At 47.4% G+C, this 15,376-nt stretch overlaps 1 protein-coding gene and 1 pseudogene across 3 annotated transcripts; one reads left to right on the top strand and one right to left on the bottom strand.

Moving 5' to 3' along the window:
• Positions 1 to 2,138: 2,138 nt before the first annotated feature.
• LOC133914459 (non-specific lipid transfer protein GPI-anchored 31-like) lies at positions 2,139 to 8,682 on the top strand (annotated as a pseudogene).
• Positions 8,683 to 8,879: 197 nt separating this feature from the next.
• LOC133916742 (probable protein phosphatase 2C BIPP2C1) lies at positions 8,880 to 14,679 on the bottom strand. 3 transcript variants are annotated; one of them, XM_062360558.1, is made up of 9 exons: positions 14,226 to 14,674; positions 13,106 to 13,932; positions 12,296 to 12,357; positions 12,006 to 12,075; positions 11,484 to 11,571; positions 9,983 to 10,152; positions 9,716 to 9,859; positions 9,510 to 9,638; positions 8,880 to 9,387 (listed from the first exon to the last, which is right to left on the bottom strand). In XM_062360558.1, the coding sequence occupies exons 1-9, from the start codon at positions 14,341 to 14,343 to the stop codon at positions 9,220 to 9,222; spliced, it is 1,776 nt and encodes a 591-aa protein (XP_062216542.1). In that variant the 5' UTR covers positions 14,344 to 14,674; the 3' UTR covers positions 8,880 to 9,219. The 3 variants fall into 3 exon arrangements, 2 of the variants coding, with proteins under 2 accessions (XP_062216542.1, XP_062216543.1); XR_009909529.1 differs by having other exon boundaries at positions 9,192 to 9,387; positions 9,742 to 9,859; positions 14,226 to 14,679; XM_062360559.1 differs by lacking the exon at positions 9,716 to 9,859 and having other exon boundaries at positions 14,226 to 14,679.
• Between the last annotated feature and the right edge of the window lie 697 nt (positions 14,680 to 15,376).

A 15,376-nucleotide genomic window follows, 5' to 3' on the forward strand; every position in this document is an offset into this window, starting at 1 on the left:
ATTCGATGCGGCTAAGCAGCCATCAGGCCAAGTCGGTCGTTGGGTTCAGACTTGAAGAAAGGAGAGGGTCTTGAGATCGGCGGGCGTGCGCCTGGTATCCTCTCGCTGAATCTTTCGTCAACAACGCCTTGCTAAACGATTGTATTACGATTAATAACGACGACCCTTGCAGCTACAGAATGGCCTAATGTGGCAAAAAAAAAGGCATATGCTAAACCGCTGAGTGATTGTATTACGATTAATAACGACGCCCCTTGCAGCTACAGAATGGCCTAATGTGGAAAAAACGCCTCTTGCATGTTATTTTCACTTTCTGTGAAATAATCATTTCTAGAAACAATTCCTTATATGAATTGACTCTAAAGATAAGATAATTAATATAGACGGTTTATATATGAAACTATCTATAAAAATAATCATTTTTTTTTTATGTAAACCTCCTGTAGTAATGGAGGACTATTTTCAAAGATGGTTCATATAAGGGTCGGGACGCTCTCTGAAAATAGATGATAACTTATCTTAAAAAAATTCATATTTTTTTCATACAAACTTAAATGAGAACAAACTTTATATGAAAATTGTAGCCATCAACGAAATCTACAACTTTGTAGTTGAATTTTTTATTTGAAGTGATTTATGTGCCCAAATAATCAATTAAAGTTTTACATGTAAGTTTCATATATATATATATATATATATATATATATATATATATATATTATTGTTACCACAAGTCCTATTAACATAAGTAAACTCAAGAACAAGAGAAGAAAAAGAAAATTATCAACTCTAACATCTCCAATAAGAATAATAAGAAAAAGATCAAAGACTCTCACTATCAATAATAAGACTTGGTATACAGAAGCACTAGTGATAACAATAGCATATGCACTCTTTTTAATTGATATCTTACGTCTAAAACTAAACAATTATTTAGACATATAAATAACTTTAAATAAAAAATATTTCAACTACAAAGTTGTAATCTCATCAATGACTACAATTTTTATATAAAATTTATCTCTATCCAAGTTCGTATAAAAAAATTATGATTTTTTAATAAGTTATCATTTATTTTCAGAAACGGTTCATATTTTAAAAAGGTTACTTATGTGAACCACATGTGGTAATAAAGAATAGTTTATCTTAAAAAAATATAATTTTTTCATATGAAGTTAGATGAGGACAAACTTTATATAAAAATTATAGTTCTCGGCGAGATCTACAACTTTATAGTTGAATTTTTTTTATTTGAAGTTATTTAGATGCTAAAATAATTATTTGAAGTTTTAGATAGAAAGTAACAAAAGGAATACATATGCTATTACGATCGGTTGTAGTTCTGTGGTGAGATGCTGAGAAGGTTTCGCGTGAGCTAAGATATTTAGAGTCCAAGTGCAAAGAACCGCATGCGCGCATTTCATGTGAAAAACTTGTGCCTTGCGATGTCGCGGTCACGGGGTGCCTGATCAGTCCAATTTTTTTTAATTAAAAAATATCAATTTAGGAATCTCTTGTGATAATCGGTTTTTACAGGTGGTCCGCTTAAGAAATCACCTATAAAAACCTATTTTTACAGGCGATTTGTTTAATTGAAACACCTGTAATAATATATTTTCACATTCAATCTCTTTTATATCTGTAAAAATCATCTATTTTTATATCCCTTCGATCACAGCTATACGCTAAATATCTGTAAACATAGATTATAAGTAGTGGGAGAGAGTTTTTGCCATCATCGATCCTATGGAATCCTTTTTGAGAGCTGAATTCTCAATTCGCTCGCTCACGCACCACCTATCATTCCAAGCGCACCGCCGCTTGGAAAAAAGCAAGCTAGCCGCCCGCCCGTTCACTTTGTTTAATCGCCAGCTCTACCAGCAATGCAGCACGCTGCTGCTATCGGTCACTACTATTAGAGCCTGGGACCAGAACGGCTTGGCCGCTTGGAGATATTGCATTAATTTTAGGGCCAGCGATCCTACTGCGTGCACACCGTGTGAAAGTGCCATATGGTGCTCCATCTTTGGTTATCTGTCAGCGAGACACCAAACAAATCTTGCGAGTGCTGCTACAGCCTACAGGTAGCACTAGCCAGCAGTGGTTGCACCGCTACTACTGCACCTACGCGACAGCGGCAATACGGCAAGAACAATGGCGGTTGCTAGGACGACGGCCATGGCACGGTCATGCCTGCTCGTCCTCTGGCTGGCGGCGCTAGCCACCGTGCGCGTTGACGGCGTGACCGGTGGCGGTGCAGCCGCGCCGGCGCCATCCGCGGACTGCACTGACGCGCTGCTGAGCCTGGCGGGGTGCCTGAGCTACGTGCAGGAGGGGAGCACGGTGACGATGCCCGACCCGACGTGCTGCTCGGGGTTCAAGGACGTGGTGCAGAAGGAGGTGGCCTGCCTCTGCCATGTCAGTAGTAATCCTGTGCATATTTAGCTAGTTCTATTTATCGTTCTGTTAGTTAGCATGAGCCCACGACCTGTATGCGCGCGCTATGCCCGGTCTTGCATGTGGCTATGGCGAGAATAGCTCTCATCGTGCCCAATCTTCGTTGCATTCACGGCCTACCCGCTTTGCTGCGCGGCGTGGCGAGAGGTTCGGATTCAGTTGATTGTTACTGCATAATAAAAGGAGAAGATAAACCCAGAAAAGCTGCAGCTTCATCGCAGCAAAAATCAACTCTTTCCACTGATTCTATCTATTGCGTTCGAGAGGTTGAGTGAGCCATCCGTTCTCTGACGAGAGACTCCGGCGAGAGCAACACCTCCACTCGCGTTCTAGTGTTGATTGAGGCTGTCACTTGGTATCAGAGCGTGTGACAATTCGCCAGGATGTCTGCGCCGGGCGATGGCCGTTCGAGGACGTCGTCGCGGCACCGGGCTCCCCCTCGCTCGCCCTCATCGCTGTTCCCGCGCCGTGGCCGTGAGGTTGTGGTTGAGAAGACGGTGCGCGAGGTCGGCGGAGCTTCCTGGCCGATGCTGACGCGTACCAACTACAGCGACTGGGCCCTTCTCATGCAGATCATGATGGAGGCGAGGGGGCTATGGGAAGCCGTTGAGTTTGGCGCGACCGATCGATGAGATGATCGCATGGCGCTGGGGGCGATCGTCAAGGCGGTTCCCAAGGATCTAATGGGGACGTTGGCGGTCAAGAACTCGGCACGCGCGGTGTGGGACACCGTCAAATCGATGTATGCCGGCAGTGATCGCGTGCGCAAGGCGAAAGCGTAGCAGCTGCGGCAGGACTTCGACACGATCAAGTTTCGCAACGGCGAGACAGTCACCGAGTTCGCCATGCGCATCATGGGGGTGGCAAATCAACTGACCGCCCTCGATGATGAGCACAGCGACGGGCGGGTGGTCCGTAAGTTCCTTCGCGTGCTACCGCCCAAGTTCAAGCAGATTGCACTCTCGATTGAGACCTTGCTCGACATCGAGACGATGACTGTTGAGGAACTGATCGGGCAGCTGAAGGTTGTGGAGGAAGCTGAGGATCAAGAAGGAGGCGCATCCTCAGGGGGTGGAAGCAGCGACAGCAAGCTGCTCCTCTCTGAGTTGGAGTCCCTGGTCGGGCGGCTGAAGCTGCAGACTGCTGAGGGCTCGTCTGGAGGCGCCAAGGCTGGTCGCGCACGACGTCGCCGCGGCCAAGCGAGTTCGCATCCCAAGCCTGAAGACATGGGGCGTCAACAGACCCGCGAGGTGAACAAGGATGAGTGCCGCTACTGCAAGAAGTCAGGGCACTGGGAGCGCGACTGCCGCAAGAAAAAACGCGAGCAAGCTCACGTTGCACAAGCAGAAGAGGAGGAGCCGGCGCTGCTCATGGCGCGCGCCTGTGAACTGCGTCACGTCACGTAGGCCTTCACCGCTGATGAAGGTAACGGCAACATGATGGTTCATCTGCAGGAGGGGAAGGTGCTCGCGCAGCTGGATCGTGATGATGCGCGCGACGACGCCACCTGGTTCCTCGACACCGGAGCGACAAGTCACATGACCGGTCTTCTGGCTGCCTTCTCTGATCTTGACAGAGGGGTGGCCGGAACGGTCAAGTTCAGCGACGGCTCCGTGGTGAACATCGAGGGACGCGGGTCAGTGGTGTTCGAGTGTAAAAATGGCGAGCACCGAACGCTAACTGGCGTCTACTTCATTTTGCGTCTGACGTCAAACATCATCAGCATTGGCCAGCTTGATGAGAATGGCTGCCAGGTGCTGATTGATGACGGTCTTCTCCGCATCCGCGACAGGCAAGGGCGTCTAGTCGCCCGGGTGCGTCGCACTCCCAACCGGCTCTACGTCTTGCGCCTGAACCTTGCCAAGTCGGTGTGTCTGTCCGCGTGACATTAGGAGACAGCATGGATGTGGCATGCGCGTTTCGGGCATCTAAGCTTCGATGCCCTCAAGAAGATGTCGAACGGTGACATGGTACGTGGCCTCCCTCAAATTGACCACGTTGATCAGTTGTGCGATTGCTGCATCTCCACCAAACAGAGGAGGACCCCGTTCCTGGCGACAGCACACTACCGCGCCACCGATCGGCTCGAGCTGGTTCATGGCGACCTCTGCGGGCCGATCACTCCAGCGACACACGGCGGCAAGCGACATTTCCTTCTGCTCGTCGATGACCTCAGCCAGTACATGTGGCTGGTCCTCCTCGGAGCAAAAGGAGACGCACCGGCAGCGATCAAGACCTGGCTGGCTTCGGTGGAGGCCGAGACGGGCCACCGACTGCGCGTGCTGCGCACTGACAACGGGGGTGAGTTCACCTCTGTTGAGTTCACGGACTACTGTGCAGGGCGTGGTGTGGAGCGCCATTTCTCTGCACCCTACTCGCCACAGCAAAATGGTGTGGTGGAGTGCAGGAACCAGACGGTGCTCGCAATGGCACGAAGCTTGCTGAAGGCGAGGAGCGTCCCGGCGTCGTTCTGGGGGGAGGCCGTAACCACGGCCGTCTTCTTGTTGAATCGCGCACCGACGAAGAGCGTCTCAGGCATGACCCCATTTGAGGCGTGGCATGGCCGGAAACCGGCGGTACATTACCTGCGCACATTTGGGTGCATTGCGCACGTGAAGGTCACAAAGCCGCACCTCTCCAAGCTAGAGGACAGGAGCTTCCCATGCGTCTTCATCGGCTACCAACCCGAAGCAAAGGCGTATCGCATCTTTGATCCATCGTCCGGGCGCGTCGTCGTCTCACGCGATGTCATCTTCCAAGAAGAGGCTGCCTGGGACTGGAGCAAGGAGAGCTCTGTTTCGGCAGCGCCCGTGTCGGAATTCTTCGTCGAGCACCTAGTGGGAACCACACTTGGAGCTCCAGACGCACAACCCTCTGTGTCTCACAGTCCGGAGCCAGTGTCAGAGCACTCGGGCACATGGTCGCCGGCGCCCGAGGACCTTGCACGTTCGTTGTCGCTGGGACATGGAGCTGACCCCTCATCACCAATGAGGCCAGCGTCTGTGTCGCCACCCCCTAGCGCCGAGGAGCTTCTGGATGACAACGACGACGGCCCACACCTGCCAAGATTCAAGCTTGTCGACGGCTTACTCGGGCAGCATGGAGAAGGAGCTGGCCCTGGGTACGCTGAGCGCAATCTCGACGACGCGCTCATGCTGCAGCTCGCCGACGAGCCGACGACGTTTGCCGAGGTTGAGCAGCACCCGGCGTGGCGCGCTGCCATGCTGGAGGAGATGGGTGCAATCGAAAGGAACAAGACGTGGAGGCTGGTTCCCCTTCCACAGGGGCACCGACCGATCGGCCTCAAGTGGGTTTATAAGGTGAAGAAGGACAGTCAGGGCGCAGTGATCCGGCACAAGGCGCGCCTGGTGGCAAAAGGGTACGTCCAGCAGCATGGTGTCGACTTTGATGAAGTTTTTGCTCCAGTTGCTCACCTGGACTCCGTGCGTTTACTTCTTGCTCTCGCCGCCCATGAGAGTTGGCCGGTTCATCACATGGATGTAAAGTCGGCTTTTCTCAACGACGAACTGGAAGAGGAAGTTTACGTATCGCAGCCACTGGGCTTCATCGTCAAGGGAGACGAAGACAAGGTGCTGCGGCTGGATAAGGCCTTGTATGGGCTCCGGCAAGCACCACGTGCTTGGAATGCCAAGCTGGATCAGACTCTAACCTCCATCTTGTTCCAGCGCAGCGGGTCCGAGCACGCTATCTACGCGCGCGGCGTCGGCAACGATCGCCTACTGGTGGGCGTCTACGTCAACGACTTGGTGATCACTGGCAACAACTCACTAGAGATTGACAAGTTCAAGTCCGAGATGAAGCAGTTGTTTAAGATGAGCGATCTCGGCTTGTTGCACTTCTACCTCGGCATTGAGGTGCAGCAAACTGTCAATGGCATCAGCTTGTCTCAGGCTAACTATGCTCGGCAGATACTCAAGAGGGCGGGCATGGAGGACTGCAACCCGTGCCACACTCCCATGGAGGAGCGGTGCAAACTCAGCCGGGAAAGCACTGCACCGGCCGTGGACGCCACCGAGTACCGGAGCATCGTTGGGAGCCTGAGGTATTTGGTGAACACTCGCCCGGACCTTGCTTTTTCAGTTGGATACGTAAGCAGGTTCATGGAGAGGCCGACTAATGAACACTTGGCGGCGGTGAAGCGTATTCTACGCTACGTAGCCGGAAGCATCACCGTCGGCTGTTATTATCTGAGGGCGTCTGGCAGGCACCTTACCGGCTACAGTGACAGCGATCTTGCTGGAGATGTGGACACTCGCCGAAGCACCAGTGGAGCACTCTTCTTTCTTGGGAGATCACTGGTAAGCTGGTTCTCGCAGAAGCAACGAGTCGTCGCACTCTCTTCCTGTGAGGCTGAGTACATGGCGGCAACTTCTGCCGCCTGCCAGGGTGTATGGCTTGCACAACTCCTTGCAGAGCTGACAAGTGAAGAACGGCATGCTGTAACCCTGAAGATTGACAACAAATCAGCGATTGCCCTCAGCAAGAACCCAATTTTCCATGACAGAAGCAAACATATAGATACAAGATTCCATTTCATCAGAGATGTTGTGGCACAAGGGAAGATTGACGTCGATTTCATCGGCACTGAGGGACAACTCGTAGACATTCTTACCAAGCCACTCGGGTGCCTGAAATTCACTGAACAGTGCGCCCTGATCAGAGTTAAAGACGTGCGCAGGGAGTAGGGGGTGATTGTCAGTAGTAACCCTGTGCACGTTTAGCTAGTTCTATTTATCGTTCTGTTACTTGGCATGAGCCCACGACCTGTGTGTGCGCGCTGTGCCCAGTCTTGCATGTGGCCATGGCAAGAATAGCTCCTATCGTGCCCAGTCTTCGCTGCATTCATGGCTTGCCCGCTTTGCTACGCGGCGTGGCGAGAGGTTCGGATTCAGTTGATTGTTACTGCATAATAAAAGGAGAAGATAAACCCAGAAAAGCTGCAGCTTCATCGCAGCACAAATCGACTCTTTCCACTGATTCTATCTATTATGTTCGAGAGGTTGAGTGAGCCATCCGTTCTCTGACGAGAGACTCCGGCGAGAGCAACACCTCCACTTGCGTTCCAGTGTTGATTGAGGCTGTCATGCCAGGCGTTCCAGGGCGACCAGAACTTCGGCATCACCCTCGGCATGACGAAGGCCCTGCAGCTGCCCGCCGCGTGCAAGGTCAAGACGCCCCCCTTCAGCAAGTGCCACAGTACGTTTTGATCGCTGTTGTGTTCTCTGCTTCTGCGATTGTGGGGCTGCACAGGTACGTGATGGGACGGTTTGCTTGATGATCTCGTTCTTGTGCTGTTGCAGTTTCTGTTCCCGGTGTGACTGGTGAGGCTCCAGGTACACGTTTGCCCTGATTCTCATATTGTTATCGCCTCTTTTTCCGCAGTTCAATTCTTACGCAATCACCTCGTAAATTAAGCATGCGAACCTGTAGAACGATCCAGTAACGTGGGTACATTATTTTCCCAAGTAAATTGAGCTGAGCATCGTTCTGCGCCTTAAGAGGAGATCCATTTTAGGGACTTGCTTAAGAAGAGATTCTGAACACTGTTGGGTCTCAGATGATTGATCAAGGTTCTGTTTGGTACAACTCGTTTGAATCAAATTTATGCGGGTAGTGATTTTTTAAATAAGTGATTATGTGATTTAAAGTTATTTTTAAAATAAAATATATGGAGACAATAATTCTGTACAGAAAGTGAATCAGAAGAAACTTCTTTTTTCAACTCCTCAGCTTCTAATTTATTTCAGAGAATTACTCTCACAAATTTCACTAGAGAGCTAAAAACTACTATTTAACAAAGCTCTTAATTACAGCCAAAAAAGCTGCTCTAAAAGATCTAACAAATAGACCCTACCTTGGCGTTGTTACAACTCCTGCTCCATCGTCCGGGCCCCGTTTTTTGGGACAGTCTATGTCGTTCTCAACGCCTTCTGCATCACCGGCAGGAACCTGGAGCGACTCCACTCCAGCTCCCTCCCTCCCCGTCGCGTTCTGACGCGGCCACCTTCTCGGCGTCAACACGGACCCTCTTTGCCGCGACTCTGCTCGTGTACCGTGCCTTGTGAGCGAACTGGGCCCGTCTCATCGGTTCGTGCACCCATCGTACCTCTCTGTCCGAACACAGATGAGATGCATTGTTATTGCACAGTCCCCTGTACGGCTGTACCGAGATGTATCTTGTGAGAATTTCTGTTTTATTTACACGTCTCAGGCCATCTCCAACAGGATCTGCAAATCTGAAAATTCCAGTGCTACAGTACTTTACGGTGTACTGTAGCACTAGAAATTCGTCTCCAGCAGAGTCTGTATCTAGTGATACAGTATTACTACAGTGTTAGAGATAGAAGATGCTGTAATAGTATTTTGAGGATGAAAATTTAAGGTAGCTGTTGGAAATGATCTCAGCGAGCATTGTTCATGGACATTTCATTGATATGCACAATAATGTTACAATTCACAAGTTGCCTGCGGCCGTTGGATAGAAACCTGAGTACATCAAGTCTTGACCGTCAAGATTATGTAAACAGTCGCACAAAGTTCACTGACAACGGCCCGCGACTTACTGGGGCCGGGTCAGAGAGATGCTAGATGCTAGTACAAACTTAATATGTGTGCACACGTGTAGCAGGGCGTGGCCCAGGGCTGTGCTCGTGTTAGCACAAAAACCTCTCGGGCATTTGCCAGCCAGTGCAGCTGTAGCAAAAACTCAGAACTGCACTCAACTTAGAGTTTGTTTATAGTCTAAACTTCAGATTCCCGAACAATAGATACAACAACTGTTACATCATCCAGCTTGCCCCCGGAGTAACCAAGGTACCCAGCCGAGAGAGCTGCGTCCGAAAACGGGCTACTTCCAAATCCTGACCGCCCCACTTCTTTTGCTCTAGCAGCCAGGAACTCGGCAATCTCCTGCAATTTTACGTAAAATGACCATGTCAGGATAATTCTTGCTTGTCAGTTTTCTATGAGAGGAGCTCATTAGGTTCTATTCCTTTACGAGAGAAAGAGAGAGAGGTTCACTTTGTACTGACCGTAGGCTTGAGGTCCTCTTCTAATGATTTGGAGACGATGGCTGCTACTTCTTCCTCGTAGATGTTGTCAAAAAGACCATCTGTTGCTGTTACAATGACATCACCCTTTTGCAGATCGATGGTGTATTTCTGCAAATTAAGAAGAAGAGCCTAAGTAAAAGAATTCTGATAAAGCTAAATCGATACCAGCATAGTGTTATTGGCACCTGAACAAGTTTTAAAGGATCATCACCCTTTTCAATTTGCAAGGGAAAATTGAAACCATAAGTCATTGGTTTTGATTTTTTATAGATCTCTGCATTCCTTATCACAAGGAATCCAGAATCTCCTATATTAGATGCATGAAGAACCTGTGAAATCAACGAGTCCATAAGCACAAATATATCTACAGTTCTTTCAGGAGGATAATGTATTTAGAATTAACCATCACTAGACAAGAAACATGAGTTCCAACTCTTAACCAAAGAACGTACCTGGCCATCAAAATGAGCAACTAAAACAGTGGAAGAACCAGGGGACCGTGCTTCATCCGCAGCCTTAGCAAGAACTTCCTCGGTTCTCATCCCTGGTGCCCCTTGACTCTCTATTACAAACTTCTTGCAACCATCCATTAGTTCTGTTGCATAAAGCCCTGCATTGATTCCTGAGGATGGAAGTTCCACCAGCAATTAGAAGCGCTCACCTTCTGTGATGAAAAATCAAATCCACAGGTGCTTCAAACTAATGAACCTAAAGTTAAGAGATACAAAGACCAGAAATCAACACTGGATTTCATTCAGATACCACAACAGAATGTTCCCACTACATATATGTGATATAACGGCTACAGGTTTCTACACGTAAAGAATATTCAAAGCAAATACATTTGTGCTTGTGTGCAATTTTTTTAATAATGCTACATCAAATTGCATTCAGTGCTAGGTTTGTCAAGTTCCTTTAATTTCAATCTGACTACAGAATTTCATTTTTCCTTCCTTTTTTGGTGGAGAACAAGTACAATGACATTCGATACAAACTGGATCAGGGCATGTTTATAACAAATATTTTGGTCCTATTTCCGTGTTCACCTCCTGTAATTTAGTTCCATTTGTGTGGCAAGATATTGTTCCCTAGCAAACCCTATGGGTTCTTATCTACATTCGGCTTATCTACCGGCAGATAGGATGGCAATTCTGCCCATAATATCAAAGCAAATAACAAATCCAACTGCCAACTGCTATAGATTAGTCATATTAGCATACTACAGTAGCCTTGCCACTTATTTCTGGTGTCTGAAATGTCTAAGATGAAAACAGAAGGAATGTAGTTATCATCATTTAGGTTTATAGTCAGTATCTCGTCCCTATCAGCTTTGATCATGCCATCCCACTTCTCCTGGACTTCCTACGCTTACATTATGACCTTGTCATCCTTGCTCCAGTGAATGCAACAAAGCAAGTCTGTTGCATTGCATTGCTGTGAACTTATTTCTTGATGTTTGAGTTTGTCCAAATCTCAAATTTTAACTGTAAAAATATTCCGCACCCCATAAAGAGCAAGTTCTAAGGATCTTTAAGTTGAAACATGCAAATAGGTAATATCACTGTATCAGTATTGGACATTAAATATGATTGCAAGGCACTACTCATTGAGATTAAAAAACAGTCACTATAGTCTATAGTCCGCAATGCTTTTCTTGTTGCCCACTGTCCACCAATAGTTTATGTGGTTCCATATTTCTATTGATGGCAAGTGACCAACTTTAACCCTAATACACCCAGTGGACAAGAAAAAATGCTACTCTGATTTCTTTACGTGAAAAAACATAGATTCAGCATCTGACAGTGGTGATGACTATCAGCAAACAAACACTTCTCAAAAGTAAGCACAACTTAAGAAATAAGAGATAGAGTGGAAATTCACAAGCTCGGAACTGGAGTTCAAATCATCCACAAGCTAACAGCACAGAACTGTGGACAGAAAGATATGGTTTACCTTCAAATGACCACTGACCAACTCCATCTGCTACACCAAACCAACCGTCACAAGCTATAAAATATGCATCTTCACCACCTGTCAACACCTGGAAAATTTAACAGGTATAATTGTCAAAAAAAAAATTCTAGAGAAATGTGGGATTGCATTACAGCAGCTTACCACAGGTAACAAATCAATTCCAAATGGAGGGTAAATATTTTTTGCAAATTATTGGAGGGTAAATATAGATTATATGATAGGCTGTAAATACATTTCATAAATAGCTAAAGTTGTTGTTTCAATCATTATTTCTAGGTGTTCTAAGAAATGCAGATTATATAATACGCTGGAGCAAGGAGCAAGAACTGAGCCAGAGCCGAGAAGCGAGAGAGCCACGCATAGTTTCTTTTTATGTTTACAAACAGTGACTGTACTATTATCAGCATGGCAGCTAGTATATTTTTTTATTTCGTCTTGGAACAAGGCATATGTAAACTACATGCCAAAATCTTCAGAAATAACTCAATCCTGAACCAGTACCTTTGAAGGATGTGGTGAAATCGCTGCACCTGAAGCCAGCACAAGTGTTGCTACGGATGCTGAAGTCATCCTGTGATGAATTAAATATTAAAACCATATATTAACAATCTTTTTAGGCTCCAAAGTTCAAAAGGAAAAATTCAAAACAATGAGCCCATCCAACTCTACCAGAATGTACAGTACACACGAGCCTTATTAAACATGCGAATAGAAATATGTGCAAACAGATCAAGCTATAAGATGATACCTTACGCTGTAAAAATGTGTAAAGCAATAAAGCAAAGTAATACCTATCAGAGCTCTTTGCCCCTGAAGTGTTGTTTTCTCTAGCCACCTTTCGGATTGCTTCATCCTACAAGGGAAAAGAACAGAGGTACAATCATCCACTAACCAGGAGAAATTCCCAATATTTACGACGAGTATGTTCATATAACAGAACAAGACAGGTTTCAAGATACATCTACAGTTTTTTCCGGGAGTTAAGACAATTTTTCCGTGAAATAACCACAGGCCAAAATTTGTACAAATAAGACAACTGTGCATCCAAGTCACACAGGATGCCATCTTCTGTTAGTTGAACCGAGTGTCCTTCAGAATAAGCGTGGTCCAATTCCCAAGAAAAAGAAAGTATAAGTGTGATCCCTTACTAAGGTATATGGCCATATAAGGAAAGGATAAACAATTACTCCGTAACTGACTAGAAACTGATCCAGAATACCAATAAAAGAGCAGACACAAGTGAACTGCAAACAAAGAGGATGTAGACTAAATGCACTGCAATTCATTACTCGTCTTAGAAAATATTCTAGTGTGCTAATCCATACATACATTTGAAAAAAAAAAATTCAATTATGAAGGGAAAAGAAGATGTTAAATAAGTTTCTTTTAAAGCCTCAAATATCTTGAGAGAAGAAGTTTTCCCAGTAGCATATTAACTCTACTGCTATTTTTTATGGGTTGCATGTCAGGACCATCGGCGAATTATAATGAATATTTCAGAGGAACTACTAACCAGAATTACAAACAAAAATCACGCATGTAGTGCTATTGAATACAGCAACACTGACAGGTACCTACAGGAGTTTGAACAAAACACATACCATTTGAGGGATGTGGGCTCTGTATCCTGCGTCTCGCTCTTCTGTACTAGAACCACTCGACTCTGTCTCGATGTCAGAATCTTGTGTGGTTGAGCCATCCGAAGCCTCAGAGTCATCCAAACTCGTCTCCATCCTGTCCACTCCTTCCTCAACATGCACGGTGGAGCTATCTGAGGCCTCACATTCCTCCAAACTCGTCTCCATCCCCTCCAATCCTTCGTCACACAAGGCACCACTCATCTCAGTGGCCTCCTCGACACCGTCACCATCAGCACACACTTCCAATTCCCCTTGGGCAAGGCCATTTCTACTGTCCACTTCATCTTTCATCTCAACTCCTACCTCAGAACTTACATCCCCATTGGGGAACCCCACAGCAGCAAGGGTCCCTGTTGGCTTTTCCAGCACCTCTAGTTCACATCCTCCGGCGCCACTCGCCTCTGCCAGGGACCCCTTCACGAGGGAAGAACCACCAATTGACCCAGTGGCATCCAAAATTGAACTGGCATCTGATGGGGACACCTCAACCAGTGAGATCCCATTAGTGGCACCAGCTTCATCAGAGCTTAAAGCCGCACCATCCAACTTCTGCCCATGGAGTCCCACCACTGGAGCAACTAATCTGACATCCAAAACACCCGGTTCTGTCGATTCGAGCTCAGCGCCAATCTCTGAGCACAAAACCTCCACACCTCCGGCATCACTGCCGGCAGGGCCTCCCGACGTATCGCCACTCAAAGCACCGGCCGAATTTGACCCCGCCAACTCCACCGCAACGGCGCCTGTGTCCTCGAGACCCGGACCCCCCGGCGCCTCCTCGGCACCACCTGCATGCAGAGTAGACCAAGCCAAATCGAATCAGAAAACGAAAACGAAGGAAACAAAAGTGAGCCGCGATCATCGGCGAGCCGGCAAACAAAAATCGGCTGCAATTCCGTTCAACGAGGGGGCCGGTATTCCATTTACCGACCACGGCAGGGGGGTTGGTGTTCCATTTACCACAGGGGGGTCAGTGTTCCATTTACCGACCACATCATGGGGTCGGCGTTCCGTTCACCGACCGCACCAAGGTAGAACAGCGTCAACTGGCGAGCCGTGGCGGCCGAAGAGGAGGCCTTACCGGTGTCAGGGGGACACTCCACGGAATGGCACGAAGCGGCGGAGACGCGTGTGGGAGGAGGGGCGCGGTCGCCGGGTTGGAAGTCGAGGACGCCGGCGATGACGAGGACCTCGTCCATGGCTAGCTGCGCGCAAGGCGAACACGACGGCGCGGGGGGGGGGGGGGGCTATCGAAGGATTAGATTTGGGGAACCACCAGCAGCAGGTCTGGGGGAATGGCGGTGAGACTTGATGGGGGAGGGAAGGGGAGGCTTAATGGGGAGGGAAGGAAGCTTGTGCCTGAGGTTTTGAGGCTGCGCCGCTCGAACGTCGTCGTTTTCTATGGAGCTCGCCTCGGTGGGGGTTCCCGGCCATTTTCTCGGAAACTTTATTTCCCCTTGTCGCTTCACGACGAAGGGCCTCCCGGAAGTTTGTGTTGGCGGCCAGGGCGGCCGCGGCGATTCTGCCTGTGCTTTTTTTTTTGGCGAAGGCGTGCCTTGCTTCTGTATGGTTTTGCTTGCTGTTTCTAGGGTTTGGGGTTTAATACCTTGCTAAAAGTGCTGTTAAAGCGGACCAGCGATAGTTTAGTTCAATTGTGGTTTTTTTTTATAAACGTCACTTGCTCCCATCACAAATAAGTGACTTTTGGATATCGATACGGTTCTGGAACCATAATATTAACTATTACTTTTTATTATAATATATTTATAAAATTTATGAAAAATATAATATTATAAAAGTATTTTTCGAGATAAATCTATATGTATCATTTTCAAACATTTAGACTCGATATATAAAAAGTAATTTTAACCAAATTTTAAAATGATTGTTTATGCAATCCAAAATAATACTTATTTATGACTCGATGGAGTAATTGTTATGACTGTCTTATCTCTTAACTTTTAGGTGTGGTTTGGTTCCACGAATTGCAACATCAATGGTAAGGGAAATAGATTACAGAGGGATTAACGGTGGTATCACTGATTTCTTACATTGTTTGGTTCTCGTTCGTAAATGAACTGGAAAAGCTCGGGGGTTTGTCACCAAGAGATGATGCGACGCAGGAGCACAGAGGCTCGTTCGTCGTCACCGGAGTTCATGGTCGGGCGGCACACCGTAATGGGCATGGAAGGTGGTGCCTCTCTCTTGCCGTCCAGGGAAACCTTTGCAGAT

The sequence above is a fragment of the Phragmites australis genome, chromosome 4 (genome assembly GCF_958298935.1).
Source record: "Phragmites australis chromosome 4, lpPhrAust1.1, whole genome shotgun sequence".
NCBI lineage: Eukaryota > Viridiplantae > Streptophyta > Magnoliopsida > Poales > Poaceae > Phragmites > Phragmites australis.